Source organism: Dendrobates tinctorius, unplaced genomic scaffold, assembly GCF_039654945.1.
Source record: "Dendrobates tinctorius isolate UK_male_01 unplaced genomic scaffold, ASM3965494v1 ptg000231l, whole genome shotgun sequence".
Classification (NCBI taxonomy): domain Eukaryota; kingdom Metazoa; phylum Chordata; class Amphibia; order Anura; family Dendrobatidae; genus Dendrobates; species Dendrobates tinctorius.
The window spans coordinates 4,645,087-4,660,805 of record NW_027361898.1 but is presented as its reverse complement, the minus strand read 5'-3'; the positions used below and the strand labels follow the sequence as shown (position 1 = coordinate 4,660,805).

Genomic DNA, 15,719 nt, shown 5'->3' with positions numbered 1-15,719 from the left:
CCGTACCAAGCGCCCGTAGATCCATGGGATCTTAATCTGGTTCTCGAGGTTCTGCAAGGTCCTCCCTTTGAACCTCTCAGGCATGTTTCCCTTTCTCTCCTTTTGTGGAAAGTAGCCTTTCTGGTAGCCATCACCTCCATCCGGCGCGTGCCAGAATTGGCGGCTTTCTTGCCGCTCCCCTTTCTTGGTACTCCACCAGGATAAGGTAGTTCTGCGGCCTCCGCCCTCTTTCCTTCCTAAGGTGGTGTCCACTTTCCACCTCAATGAGGATATTGTTCTCCTGTCCTTTTGTCTGAGTCCAACTCCTCCTCGGGAGCGATCTTTGAACAATCTGGACTTGGTCAGGGCGATGAAGGTCTACCTAACTAGGACGACTTCTTTGCGGAAGACAGATTCTCTCTTCATCATTCCAGATGGGGCGCGGAAAGGTCACCCGGCCTCCAAAGCGACTATTGCTCTCTGGATCAGATCGGCAATTTTGGAGGCCTACCGGGTCAAACATCGGGAATTAGTGCGCACTCTACCCTGGCAGTGGGTGCCTCCTGGGCGGTACGTCACAGAGCTTCCGCGCTGCAGCTTTCCAAAGCTACAACCTGGTCATCGGTTCACACGTTTGTGAAATTCTACAAGGTCCACACCTACGCTTCGGCAGACGCCAGCCTAGGTAGAAGGATCCTGCAGGCTGCGGTAGTGAGTCCGCTGGCCTGATGGAAGTTTGTTTTTTTTTTTTGTTTTTTTTTTTTCCCCACCCCAGGGACTGCTTTGGGACGTCCCATGGTCTGTGTCCCCCAATGAGGCGAAAGAGAAAACAGGATTTTTGGGTTGCTTACCGTAAAATCTGTTTCTCGGCTCCATCATTGGGGGACACAGCACCATCCCATGTTCTACAACTCCTGTTCTTATGACTGTTGGTTGTTTACAGTTCTGTTTTCAATCTGTTCTGTTACTTCTCCTACTGCTTTCTCACTAACTGAGAAATTTCCTGCCGGTCGGTGGGGCGTGCACTGCGGAGGAGCTAACCTTTTTATTTATTTATTTTTTTTCCACAAAAATGATCTTTTCACCCCCAATTTTTATTTTCCCAAGGGTAACAGGACCCTAAAAGTTATTGTGCAATTTGTCCTGAGTACGCTGATACCCCACATGTGGGGGTAAACCACTATTTGGGCACATGGCAGAGCTCGGAAGGGAATCGGTGCCATTTGACGTTTTTGGCTGGAATTGAAATCTGACACCATGTCGCGATTGGAAAACCCCTGATGTACCAAAACAGTGGAAAACCCCCACAAATGACAGCATTTTGGAAACTAGACTAAAATTGATAAAGCGGTTTTATTCTTCGGGTCAGTACGGTTACAGCGATACCTCATTTAGGTCGTTTTTTTATGTTTTGTCGGTTTTATGCAATGAAAACTATTATATAAAAAATTTTGCATCGCTTTTTTTCTGCGAGCTATAACTTTTTTATTTTTTCGCTGATGATGCTGTGTGGCGGCTTTTTTTTTTTTTTTTTTTTGCGGGACAAGATGACTTTCAGTGGTTCCATGGATATTTATATGCCTCTTTTTGATCGCGCGTTATTGCACTTTTTGTTTGGCGGTATGATAATAAATCATTATTTTTTGCTCTGTTTTTTTATTTTTTAAGGTGTTCGCTAAAGGGGTTAACTAATGGGACAATTTTATAGGGCAGGTCGTTACGGACGCAGCGATACCTAATGTGTACTTTTGTTTGTTGTGGTTTTTTTTTTTTTTTTTTAAACTTTATTACTTAGTCCCAGGTTGGACATCACTGTCCTGTGACAGATCGCTGATGTGTCACATCACAGATCACTGTGACAGATCAGCGGTCTGTCACAGGCACTGCTGCAGACTTCCTCATGCCTGCGCTTTGCAGGCACTGAGGAAGTGAGCTCCCTGCAGGCCTCCGAAGGCCCCCGTCGCCATCTTGGATTCGGGGGCCTGCTGGGAAGGAGCCCTCTGCAGCAGCGCTGCACATTGTGCTGCTGTGGGGGGCTCAGGGAAGCACAGAGGGAGCCCCCTCCCTGCCGATGCTTCCCTTTAACCCCCGGTACACCGCGATCATGTTTGATCGCGGTGTGCAAGGGGTTAACGTGTCGGGGGCGGTCAGTGACTGCCCCTGACATTATCACAGCTGACACCCGACACAATCAGCTGACACCTGGCCGCGATGAGCGGTGCTCACCACATGGGCGCTGCTGATTGCGCTAGAAGTACTATCCCGTCCATGGGCATAGGGGCCCAGGTCCCATGGGCGGGATAGTACATCTGATGTCAGAAAGGGGTTAAAGCCAAACAAGTCTGCATTTTTTTTGAAATTTTACCGCACTTAGAATTTTTTTCCCATTTTCTAGTACACAACATGGTAAAACCAATAATGGTGTTCAAAAGCACAACTCGTCCGGCAAAAAAACAAGCCCTCACATGGCCATATTAAAGGAAAAACAAAAAAGTTATGGCTCTGGGAAGAAGGGGAGCAAGAACAGAAACAAAAAAAAAAACCTAAAAACGGCAGGGTCTTGAAGGGATTAAAAGATAACTTTTATTGAATATACTTTAAAAACCAAGGACACTCTTAAGCACCTCTCTGGTAGTAGACTTATTTATCAAGAGGGACCAAGTAACCTTAAATGCATGTAATGGCACCCCTGCTCAATGTCGAATGATCCTATATGTCCTTAAAAGCACCCTGTCTATAAAAACATATGCGACAATGTAAACACAGTTCCTAAGAATATAGTAAATCAGAAGTGCATCAATGGTCAAAGTAAATATTGAGCCATTCTTTTTAGTGATCCAATGGATAGTTACGTGGCCACATAGACAAAAAATAAGCTTGAAATTGTGCTGTAAGCCCCCATACTTGCCTAAGTGAAGCACTTATCAGGATCTAGAATTCTAATCCCATGCCCTAACGTGTTTCCCCGACTGAACCTCTGGGTTCATCAGGGGACTAACTCCGTCATGGAGCCAAACATGAGAAGTACTGGCTAAATTTTGTATCCGCATCACAAGTGCCTCATTCATTATTTTTTATTTATTTTTTTTTCTTCCTGACGGGCACCCATCAAGTAGTCTGTGTCCTTTAGGCTTTTAAAGTGTATTTAATAAGTTATTCTTAAGGGTGTTTTTTTGTATTGGTAGGTAAATCTAATTGGAATATATATATATATATATATATATATATATATATATATATATATATATATATATATATATATATATATAATATATATAATTTTAATTTTTTTTTTTTTTTTTTTTTTCCTGGTAGATCTTTAGTAGACCCAGATCAGTCCATGGTGATGACTGTGGTTTGACTTGAAGTTGATTGGTGCTGGTGTCTGCCCAGGCTGTAGGCAGTTGAGACCCCATTATGCTGCCGGGAGTTTGTGGTAACCCCTCTGCTAACCACTCGTGTTTTACAGACGGACACAGATGTCGTCATTCTCACCACAGCGGTCCTAGTGTTAATCACCGTGCTGCCAATGATCCCGCAGTCCGGGAAACAGTATCTGCATGAGTTCTTTGACATTTTTGGCCGCCTGTCAGCCTGGTGCTTGAAGAACCCAGGTGAGGAGTGTAAAGACACTTTCTTCTTTCTCCAGTTTGTGGTGTGTTCATTGGGGTACATCTTTATTCTCCAGGTTTTGCAGTGAGCAATGCCAGTGTCACGTGCCCAGCACTAAAGATGCATTCTGGTGCTATATTTACACTGGGGTATCCATAGCTTTGACTCCTGTAGGAAAGGGGTGAACTGAGGAAGGATGTGCCATTGGTGTCCTGTCTGTGGCCAGTGGCAGACTCTTCTTGCGGGGTGCAGACCCTTCTGCTATGAAGGGCCTGTATATGGCATACCAGAATGAACAAGTAGCCTGTGAGAAGCCATGAGGGGGCCGATCGTCCCCCTCTAATTCTTAGTTAAGGCTTACCCACCTGTCGTTATTACTAGGGTTGGTGACTACTTGGGCATTCTCTTTACATTCTACATTCCCCCATGTAAAAAAGAAACCGGTGTTCTTGTCTCTCGTTTGGCTGCAAAATGCACAGGTGAAAACTGCCATGTTGCAGAAATGGCATTGTTTTTGTTCATACCCAGCCTCATGAAGACTGATCCTGGCACTGAAGAGCGATAGCATTGGAGCTGCTATTTATATATAGGAGCCATTGATATGGTACATGCTGTTTTGGGCTGGGCCTCCAGCTTGGATTTCCAGGGACATGCATGTCGATTAATGACACATCTGCTGTTTCTGCTCATGCCAGGTCATGTAGCGGAGACTTGCCTCGTCCATCTACATGCCAGCGTGTACGCACTCTTCCACCGCCTCTATGGGATGTATCCATGTAATTTTGTGTCGTTCCTGCGCTCCCATTACAGTATGAAGGAAAACCTCGAAACGTTCGAAGAAATAGTGAAGGTAAAAGGTGTATGATGTGGATTAGTCTTTCAGAATTAGTAATGGTTGGTAAAACAACCTCAATTTCTTCCTGCATGGAGCGCCTCTATGACGACTTCATGCCGTTTTAATGTATGTATATTTCTCCCCAGCCGATGATGGAACATGTACGAATTCATCCAGAGCTGGTCACAGGCTCCAAAGACCATGAATTGGACCCGGGCAGGTACACAGCACTCACTAACATCTTAAAATCTCCCTAGATGTCATGTCACCTGGTCCTTTGACAAGCACATTAACTATTCCTTCCATTTTACTGGCTTTTGTTACTCAGGTGGAAAAGATTGGAAACTCACGACATAGTTGTTGAATGTGCCAAAATTTCTCTGGACCCTAACGAAGCGTCCTATGAAGAAGGATATTCTCCCCTTTCTGCCCGGCTTCGATATAGGCAACATGACGCAGTCTCTAGCCCCCACCCTGAGACCTCCAGTAGCCATGGTGAGTAACTGGTATACGGTTAGTAAGTTGGGGTGGCGCGGACACATCCGAGCTGTGGGCAGCGTAATCTCTATATTGTGATTGAATTATTCTAAATCTCCTTCTGGCTAGGAAGCGACTCCTCCACACCTTTTTCCACTCCTCGGCTTTGCACACAGGAGCCCTTAATGCAGCACATTGGAATCCAGGCTTTCCGCCTGCCAGCAGAGATGGCACAGGTAGGTTATGCCAGGCAAGCAATGATGTTGTCGGAGGACAGATGGGATCAACGTTCTTTAATTGATACATGATAATTTGATCTTGCATTTCCAAGTTTTGGTTTGTGTTGTTGGTTTTTTTTTTTTTTTTTTTTTCTTCTTTTCAGGTCATAAACAATTATTGCATGATGCTATTGCTTCCATCCACTTTTTTTCCTTATTATGCATTCAATAGTTTGTGATGTTTGTTATTTCTAGGACTCTTTATGGAGCCCTTCCACTCTGTGTGGGATGACTACTCCTCCCAGCTCCCCAGTCGGAGCGCAGCCAGACGTCTCTCTATTTGCTTCCCGACCTCCTGGCAAAGCCATGAGCGCACAGAGTAAGTGATGGACACCTCCTAGGCACTGTAGTATCTAGTGGTTTTTCAGGAGCAGACCTCTTTACTCAGTCAATGTCCTCCTCAGCCACTTGCTTTGGCTCCGAGATTCATTCACCTATCTAACACCTTAGCGACTTACACCATACATTTAGGGCAGATGTGCACTCTGAGGTGTGGAGGCTGTCGACATGCGGACGAGTCTCACACGTCAATACCCGGCACTGCCACCAGCACTCAGGAGCGGAGCGTGCGGCTGCATGTATTTCTATGCAGTCGCACGCTCCACTCCTGATTGCCGGCGGCAATGCCAGATATTAAGATGCAAGACTCGTCCAAGTTCCTTGTGTGTGTGATCCTGGCCTTACACAGCATAATCAGAGCTGGCTCAGATGGCGAGGATTTAACATTTTTAAATGCCTCTGTAAAGCATGACGTATTTGATTGGTAACAAACATGGCAGCCGTCCTAACAGCGATAGCCCCGTTTGCAGTGCGATCATGGCATCCGGAAACCTTGTGTCAGCCATGTTAGTCCACCTCGGAGGAACAGCCTGTGGCAGAGTTTCGTAGAAGGTCATAAATTATAAAATAAACTGCAGTGACTTAATATTGGATTAAATCAAGTGATTGCAGGTTCAGTTCCTTAGAGGGATAAATGAGAAAAGTGGGAAAATTAAATGTATCTAAAAGGCAGCTAATCCAGTTGAGGATGAGTAGCGTGGCGGTCCTGATTGTGCACTGCTGCACCGAACTAACCAGGATAAGTGCCCCATTCAGCCAAGTGCTGCAGAGGCCGGACCTCAATAGATCAATAAGTTATTCCCATCAGTCAGATATTAGTCTGTCCTTCCCAGAGCTCACTATCGATAGTGTGGTTGGGGGGAACCAGGAACCACAAATTCTTACTAGGAAGGATTTTGTCTCCCAGACTTCTAGTTCTGTGTTTTGGCTAATGCTTTTCTGGATTATTAGATACTGGAGAAATGTTGGATGAATTAATGTGTACTTTGATGTGGTCAATTTTGTAGGCAGCAAAGGAACCCCTATGGGTAAACCAGCAACATCCCCTCCTCCCGTTCTCAGCTCTGATGAACCCATGCAGACCACAAATGTCTCTTACACGACATTGACCCCCAGAAAGGCAAGTTGTATGAAGACAGACCTTGATATTTGTTATCTGCTTCCCAAGCTGCTATAATTAATATATATTATATATAGATATATCTGGCTTGTTCTACACATATATAATTTTTTTTTTTTCTTCATAACAGAATGAATCCCTGAATCAGGAGAAGCTCAAGCAACAGCTCAGCATGGGAGAAATGGGTTTCGGTATGGTGCTGGAGGGGGCATGTGTTATGGGGTTACCGGTTACCCTGACTTTGTGCACTTAAGGGTGCTATAGTCTTGTTTCTACGCTGCAATTAATATTTTTTTTTTGGTTTTGTTTTTCATTCTTTATAGATAAAACGTCCAAAGTTCAGAAGATGGTGTCGCTGAGTGACCTCCCTGAGGTGATAGAAGAGTTTACAGCAGACCAGAGTAACGCAGAGGAAGGTGAGTGTTGTTTGGTTAGAACTGATTGGTGACCTGGTGATTAAATCTTTTTTATTTGTATAGCACTAACCAATTCCACAGCACTTCACAATTAAGCGGGGATGTATACAGACAATAAAAACAATACAATGTAGCCCAGTTCAACAATTGCCGAAGAAGTGAGGGCCCTGCTCGTAAGCTTATCTATAAAGAGTAGAGGTTTCTCGTTCGCCTTATTGGGGGACACAGAGACCATGGGGTGTATGCTGCTGCCACTAGGAGGCTGACACTATGCACAAAAAAGGTTAGCTCCTCCTCCGCCGTATACACCCCACCGACCGGCAGGAAATTCCTCAGTTTAGCTTAGTGTCAGTAGGAGGTGGACACGGGTCTTTTATTAGACCCATATCTACCTCAGTGTGCGTCGTTTCTTTGCAGGTTCCGGAGGGATACGGAGTGAACAGTCACATCCGTACTCCCACAAAGAGACTACGAGTACGGCGTGTACTGTCACCCCGTATCCTCATAGGCCTCCGCAGCAGGACCAGGAGCCTCGCACAAGTAGGTGCCAGCCGCACGGACGGTCCTTGCCCCCCGCCTCCCACCCTCTCGCCTACCAGAGCCTGAAGGTTGGATGAGGCGCGGATTTCATAGAGACAGACAGCGTGGGATTTTCAGGTACCTTTATTGTAAGGCCCCCTGCCTGGGTGAGTATGTCAGTCTTCCCCCGGCGTTTTCTCTTGGAGCGGTCGCCAGGGGGACCACGTTAGGGTCCCTGCACGCCCCGCATCCCCCCATGGTCACCGCATCCATGCAGGCCCCGGGTCTTCACGGGCCTCGTTCTGCGCTTCCCCCCCTTTTTTCCATTTCGGCAGGGGTAGCGCTGGAGTCGGGCAGTTCTGGGCAGGGACGCGGCCCGGTGTTGCGACGCGTCTTCCGCGCCGACCCCCTGCTGACAGGCGGCCGCCGCAACTGATTTAGGCCCCGGCTTGTGTTCGGGCCTACCACAGCGTCGCGGCCACGCCCCCCGCCCCTTTCTACTAAGCGGGCTTCACTCCCGCTCTCCCCAGGCCCTCCCCCCGCCTTTCCCTCTCCTGCCCAGCATATTATGGCTAGAGGGCAGCAATTATTAACCCTGCGAGGAGCTCCGCCCTTCCCCGGGACCCGCACTTTTCTATAGGCAGGTGCCATCTTCACAGCCTGCCAGCCGGACGCAGCTGGAGAGGCTCCCCAGCCCCTGAGCAGTTTCTGCAAGCAGCTTTTTGCCTCTTTGGGACGGCCAGCCGGACTTCTCCCTGATCTGCATCGCTTTTGGGGACACCGGACCGTGAGTAGCTCTGCACGGCAGACTGACCCTTCTCCGCCCTCTGTCCCCCAACCTTCCGTCACTACCTCAGGTTTTTCACAATGTCTATCCCTAAGGCTGATCGTACCCGCTCTTCGGCCCTCCCCTGCACCCTAGTCAAGTTCTTCGCATGTTCTTCGTGCAACCGCAAACTTCCCTCACAAGGTGTCTCAGTCCCTAGTAGCCGTTCTGGATAAGTTGCCCTTGGGAGCTTCTGCGGGACCTAGCACTTCCCAGGACGTCCCATCTGAGCCAGCCAGTGTCAGTCGCAAGAGACCCAGGCAGGATCTCCAGGCGGAGTCCTCTCCTCGCCCTACCTCACCCCATACTCACCAGCAGTCTCCCTCTCGGGCCTCCTCTCCCGAGTCAGGTGAAGCGCTTTCGGAATCTGAAGGGGTCTTAGAGCTGGATTCGGATCAGGATGCGAACATGAAGGTTACGGTGCAGAACCTCATTGCCGCGATTCAACATACCTTCGACATCACTGACGCCCCTGCGAAATCCTCAGATCAGGAGGTTTCGTTCAGACGGGCGGAAACACCTTCCAGGGTGTTTCCCTTTCATTCCGAGTTTGGGAAGATTTTTACCAAGGAAAGGGAAGATCCGACTAGACGCTTTCAAAGAGGAAAGCATCTCGGCGTGCTGTATCCGTTCGCTAAAGAGCTCACGGACAACTGGGCCGCTTCTCCTTCAGTGGACCCTCCCGTATCCAGACTCTCTAATACTGTTCTTCCGCTGTTGGGTGTAGCGTCTCTAAAGGATTCTAATGACAGAATCATAGAATCCCTAGCAAAGTCTGCCTTCGAGGCGGCATCTGCGGCGGTATGTCCAGTGTTTGCTTCATCTTGGGCAGCAAAGGCTATATCCGCTTGGGCAGAGGACCTTCGGCAGGGCATTCTGGATAAGGCACAACCGGAGCATTTGGCCGATCTCGCCAATCAGATTTCCCATGCGGGGGATTATCTGCTTTCTGCTTCCTTGGATGCCGCATCTTGCGCGGTTCAGGCGTCAAGCAACATCGTGGCAATCCGACGTACAATTTGGCTCAAGGCCTGGCAGGCGGACTTGTCCTCTAAAAAGTCTCTGACTAATCTGCCTTTTCAAGGAGTGCGTCTCTTTGGGTCCCAATTGGACCAGATTATTAAGGACGCTACCGGAGGTACGAGTTCTCTTCTCCCCCAATCCAAGCCTCGCAGACCTCCTCCAAGGCGTCAGTTCCGTCCCTTTCGGTCTTTCCGTCGTTTCAATGCGGCGGACAACCCTTCCAACCAGCAAAGGCCACAAGCACGTCAGGAAAGAAAGAAGGTCTCCTTCAGGCCCACTCCGTCCTGGCGGTCCCACTCTTCCCAGGGAAGACCACCCAGATCTAGATCTGGACGGTCTACGTCCGCATGACTATCATCGGACTTCCGTGGGTCCCTTCCAATTGGGAGGTCGACTTCTTTTCTTCAGCGACGTCTGGTTCGCCTCAGTAGAGGACGCTTGGGTCAGAGAGGTTTCGACAGGATACAAAATAGAGTTCGTTTCTCTTCCACGGGATCGCTTCTTCCAATCCCGTCCGCCATGGGATCCTGCCTTGATCCCGGGGTTCGGTTCGGCCATCGCCTCTCTCCTCAGCTCCGGGGTGATTGTGCCCGTTCCCGAATCGGAACGATTCACAGGGTTTTATTCAAACCTGTTTGTGGTGCCGAAAAAGGACGGGGCGGTTCGACCCATCTTGGATCTCAAGTTACTCAACAAGAGAGTTCGCCTCCGCCACTTCCGGATGGAGTCGGTTCGCTCGGTGATTGCCTCCATGGAGGAGCAGGAATTCATGTGTTCCATAGACATCCAAGATGCCTATCTACACGTGCCCATATTTCCCGGACATCCGAAGTTCCTGTGGTTTGCGAGTCACCACGAACATTATCAGTTCGTCGCGCTCCCTTTCGGGCTCGCCACCGCTCCCAGGGTCTTCACGAAGATTATGGCGGCGTTGATGGCCTTGTTGAGGATCAGAGGTCTTGTTCTTTTTCCGTATCTCGACGATATTCTGATCAAGGCTCCCTCCTTTCATCAGGCCCGCCTAAGTGTGGCGATCGTTCTAGACACCCTGTCCAGTTTTGGGTGGATCGTCAACCGGAAAAAGTCCTGTCTGATCCCTACTCAACGCCTTGTGTTTCTGGGCCGCCTTTTCGACACTCGTCAGTCAAGGGTATTTCTCCCACAAGACAGGATTCTTTCCCTGCAGCAGGGCGTCCGATCACTACAGATTGCACGGTTTTCATCTCTCAGGACAGCCATGAGGATTCTGGAGAAGATGGTGGCAGCAATAGAGGCAGTTCCCTTTGCCCAGTTTCACGCCAGGCCCCTCCAGAAGGCCATTTTGTCCAGGTGGAACAGGTCGGCTCTGTCTCTGGATCATCCGGTTCGTCTTTCATGCCGGATCAAGCGGTCTCTCAATTGGTGGTTGACGTCTCCCCTCATTTTCTCGGGGCGGTCCTTTCTTCCCAGATTGTCACAACGGACGCCAGCCTCATCGGCTGGGGTGCAGTGTTCCGCAATCACAATCAGCTCTGCAGATCAATGTCCTAGAGATACGAGCGATCCTTCTGGCTCTCGTCCACTGGGAACGGCGCCTCAAGGGCCTGCCTGTCAGGATTCAAACAGACAATGCCACTGCGGTGGCGTATATCAACCGACAAGGGGGGACACGGAGTGTCTCAGCCCTGGCGGAAGTGTCCAGAATTCTTCAATGGGCAGAGACCTTTGTTCCAACAATTTCCGCGGTTCGCATTCCCGGCGTGGACAACTGGGCCGCCGATTTTCTAAGCCGCGAGGGTCTCGTGGCAGGGGAATGGTCCCTACATCCGGAGGTGTTTCATCTGCTCTGCCGTCGGTGGGGAACCCCGGACGTAGACCTCATGGCGTCTCGCCTCAAAAGGAAGGTACCACAATTCGTGTCCAGGTCTCGGGACCCCCTGGCAGTGGGCTCCGACGCTCTGGCCGTTCCTTGGTCACAGTTCGAGCTCCCCTACCTGTTCCCTCCCCTGCCTCTTCTTCCCAAGCTGTTAAAGAAAATCAAGGCAGAAGGGATTCCAGTCGTCCTCATCGCCCCGAATTGGCCCAGAAGGTCTTGGTTCGCGGACATTGTCAACCTTCTCGCGGACGCCCCCTGGAAGCTTCCCGACAGGGCAGATCTGCTGTCGCAAGGCCCGATTTGCCACCCCAATTCTCGGTCGCTCAATTTAACGGCGTGGCTGTTGAGACCGAGGTTTTGAAACGGGCAGGATTCTCTGATCGAGTGATTCATACCATGATCCGCGCCAGAAAGCCTTCCTCTTCCAAGATCTATTACCGTACTTGGAAAGCCTATTTCTCCTGGTGTGAGGCCACTGACATCGCGGCCATGGTTTTTTCGCTTCCTTCTGTTCTGGCGTTTCTTCAGACAGGGCTGGATGCGGGGCTTGCTCTCAGTTCCTTGAGGGGTCAAGTTTCGGCACTGTCCATTTTATTTCAGAAGACGCTGGCCTCCCGGCCCCAGGTCAAAACCTTTCTTCAGGGTGTGGCTCAAACGGTTCCTCCGTACCGAGCGCCCGTGGATCCTTGGGATCTTAATTTCGTTCTTGGGGTTCTGCAAGGTTCTCCTTTTAAACCTCTCAGGGATGTTTCCCTTGCCCTCCTTTCTTGGAAGGTGGCCTTTCTGGTGGCCATTACTTCCATCCGACGTGTGTCGGAATTAGCGGCCCTTTCTTGCCGCTCTCCCTTTTTGGTACTTCATCAGGACAAGGTAGTTCTGCGGCCTCCGCCCTCTTTCCTTCCGAAGGTGGTATCTTCGTTTCACCTCAATGAGGACATTGTTCTGCCATCCTTCTGCCCGAGCACAGCTCATCCTCGGGAGCGATCCTTGAACAAGCTGGACTTGGTCAGGGCATTGAGAGTCTATCTAGCCAGGACATCTTCCTTGCGGAAGTCAGACTCTGTTTATCATTCCAGACGGTGCAAGGAAAGGTCACCCAGCCTCAAAGGCCACTATTGCTCGCTGGATCAGATCGGCAATTTTGGAGGCATACCGGGTCAAGCATCGTGCAGCTCCTTCAGGGATCAGAGCGCACTCTACCCGGGCGGTGGGTGCCTCCTGGGCGGTGCGCCACAGAGCTTCTGCGCTGCAGCTTTGCAAAGCTGCAACGTGGTCTTCGGTTCACACTTTTGTGAAATTCTACAGGGTCCACACCTACGCTTCGGCGGACGCCAGCCTAGGTAGGATTCTGCAGGCTGCGGTGGTGAGTCCACTGGCCTGATGGAAGTTTGTTTCCCACCCCAGGGACTGCTTTGGGACGTCCCATGGTCTCTGTGTCCCCCAATAAGGCGAACGAGAAAACAGGATTTTTTGGGTTGCTTACCGTAAAATCTGTTTCTCGGAGCCTTCATTGGGGGACACAGCACCCTCCCATGTTCTACAACTCCTGTTCTTATGTTTGTCGATAGGTTACAGTTGAGTTGTTCGTTCTGTTTTCAATCTATTCCGTTACTTCTCCTACTGCTTTCTCACTAACTGAGGAATTTCCTGCCGGTCGGTGGGGTGTATACGGCGGAGGAGGAGCTAACCTTTTTTGTGCATAGTGTCAGCCTCCTAGTGGCAGCAGCATACACCCCATGGTCTCTGTGTCCCCCAATGAAGGCTCCGAGAAACAGATTTTACGGTAAGCAACCCAAAAAATCCTGTTTTTCCAGACATGGAAGTTGCCCCTTATCCAGAGAAGAGAAGTTCCTAGTCACTGGGACTTCCACCAACCCTGAGACAGAGCCTCCTCTGATTGAATCTCAGAGCTATTCTCCATTCTAGCTGGGACCACTGGAGGTGTGCATGCTCAGCCTCTACTCAATTCATTCGGTGCGCTTTGGGATCAATGGGGGAGCAGCAATTGGGAAGTTTAGGGTGGGTGAGGGCTTAATTTTTGCATGCTGCACTGACCTTTTTATTGATACCATTTTGTGGTAGATCACGTCCATTATTGCATTTTATTGGAATGCTGCAACCACCCCAATTTTTTTTATTTTTGCCACACCGTTTAACGATCAGATTAATTCTTTATACATCTTGATCTGGTGTTTCTGAACTCAGCGATGCCAAAGTGTATTTTTGTTTTTATTTTGAATGGGGCAATAGGGGGCTAGGTTATTTGAACTTTTTAAAAAATATATATAAATATAACTATGCTTTTTACTGGTTTCAATAGGATCCTTATTAGACTTGAAGCTGTGATCTTCTTCTGATGGCTTGTTTTTTTGTTTAAATCAGATTATTTTTATTAAACAGTTTTAACTTACAAAATTGAGACAAGGCACACAGTTTTAACATACAGATTTGAGCCATACCTCTTGTACACAACCCAACCCCCCCCCCCCCCCCTATAACTAATATAACCATGGGTCCCTTAGAATGTGACCTATAAATGTTAGTAGAAAAAAGGGAGAAACACAAAAAAAAACAATTTTTAAGGGGGACAATATGAAACAGGATAAGACTTGTACAGCATAGAACTATGAACAGTCAGGCACATAGTACAAAATGAGCAATAGACATATTCATCAAACCTACTCATAAAGCAAGAGATCATATGGAACCAAGAGGGAGCAAGGGGTACCATAATGAAGCATAGGGAACAGATTATCCAGCCACAAAATTTGGGATGGCAAACCCGGTATGTTAAGCCAGGGGTTATGGCTTGTTCTACACATAGCATAGCTTCCTGCTATGTGTAGCAGAAATGGTCATCTGCTAGGAACACCGGCCATGGGGCAGCACTCATAGCAGAACTGCAATGAAAAGCATGGGGGGGGGTCTTTTGCAGACCCCCGGTTGTCATGCCAATGCATCGGTGCCCTGTGATCATGTGACGAGAGCTGATGGGTGGATTGCGATTTAACGGCGGCTCTTAAGGGCCTGTCACACTAAGCGATATCGCTATAATGTCACTGGTTTTGTGACGTTGCAGCGATGTTGCTAGCGATATCGCTACATGTGATACTTACCTCCGACCGGCTCCCCCGCTTATTATTGCTGGTCGCGTGAGAACGTCCTGGACCGTTTCTTGTCAGCTTCCTGCTGGGCTTCCTGTGGCGTGGACGTGGGCGGGAAGACGTCAGGATCGCCTAGTGTGACTGGTAAGTAGTGACCCCCGACCCCTGCTATGTCGCTGGTGAGATCTGCCTGTGTGGCAGCTCACTTGCCACCACTTAGCGATGCACCAGCGATCCTGACTGCGTCATATCGCTGGTGCATCTCTAAGTGTGACAGTACCTTTAGAAGCATATGATGGCTGATCAGATCGGCTATCATATGCCAGGAAAGATGCAGGCTCAGGGCCTGAGTCTGCACCAAAGAGGGAGTGAAGGAGTCAAGAGTATCTCTTCTGTAAGGCTAGTTTCACACTAGCGTTTAGTCGACGCAGCGCACGGCGCCGCTAAGCCCCGCCCCCTGCCGGCTCCCTGCCCGCCCCGTCCGGTCATCGCCGCCTACTATCGCACATGGACGCTTGCGATCTGCGCACCCTATCTTTAGCATAGGGTGCGCTGGCCGTGCGCTAGTAGGATTTTGGCGTGCGCTGCACACCTTTGAAGGTGCGTGCCGAACGCAGCATGTTGCATTTCGGCGCGCACAGCGCGCGCCAAAATCCTACTAGCGCATGATCTGCGCACCCTATGCTAAAGATAGGGTGCGCAGATCGCAAGCGTCCATGTGCGATGATAGGCGGCGATGACCGGATGGGGCGGGCAGGGGGCGGGGCTTAGCGGCGCCATGCGCTGCGTCGACTAAACGCTAGTGTGAAACTGGCCTAAAGATAGGAGGGGAGGTCTCACAGCTCAAAACCCTTCCATAATGGCCAGTGGGGGGGGGGGGGCAGTGTAATAAACTGGCTGACGTCTTAGGCTTGGTCCACGCTTTGCCTTTCTCTGAGATATGCCAGAATTGGTGCGGACATGTCTGTCTATTTTTGTGGTTGTGTGGCCATGTTGCTTCGTTTGTCTCTCTGGTCTGTTGCTTCTGTTAGGATTGTGCTCCATGTTTGCGGCCTGCATATTAATACTTTGTCTATGTAAATGTTTCATCTCTCAGGACCACAGAAACAAGGTAGGTTGTGTTGATCAGGTAACCTTACAAAGCGAGCACGGTGACGGGCGATCATTGTGGTGGGCTTTTGGTCGCTTTGTTTTTTTGTTTTTTTTATTGGAAAATGACATACTGGTGTCTACAGATATTTGGTTAACACGTGTGGTGTCCCAAAATGTGACCAAATGTGGCAAATACAGCACTCGATGTACGGTACTAGTGTTCATTTTTGGGAGTGCACAGTTA

General features: G+C 49.3%; 1 protein-coding gene across 4 annotated transcripts in view; it reads left to right on the top strand.

The window, feature by feature from the left end:
* The window catches only part of TSC1 (TSC complex subunit 1), a 50,839-nt gene that overhangs the window by 17,384 nt on the left and 17,736 nt on the right, over nt 1–15,719 (top strand). For 3 of the 4 annotated variants that reach the window (XM_073555993.1, XM_073555992.1, XM_073555995.1), the window contains 10 exons: nt 3,449–3,593; nt 4,287–4,441; nt 4,573–4,646; nt 4,755–4,921; nt 5,033–5,139; nt 5,377–5,500; nt 6,528–6,640; nt 6,771–6,831; nt 6,964–7,056; nt 15,480–15,494. In XM_073555993.1, the coding sequence (XP_073412094.1) occupies nt 3,449–3,593; nt 4,287–4,441; nt 4,573–4,646; nt 4,755–4,921; nt 5,033–5,139; nt 5,377–5,500; nt 6,528–6,640; nt 6,771–6,831; nt 6,964–7,056; nt 15,480–15,494 (1,054 nt within the window). The remainder of the gene's footprint in view (nt 1–3,448; nt 3,594–4,286; nt 4,442–4,572; nt 4,647–4,754; nt 4,922–5,032; nt 5,140–5,376; nt 5,501–6,527; nt 6,641–6,770; nt 6,832–6,963; nt 7,057–15,479; nt 15,495–15,719) is intronic. The other variant, XM_073555994.1, reaches the window with a different exon arrangement.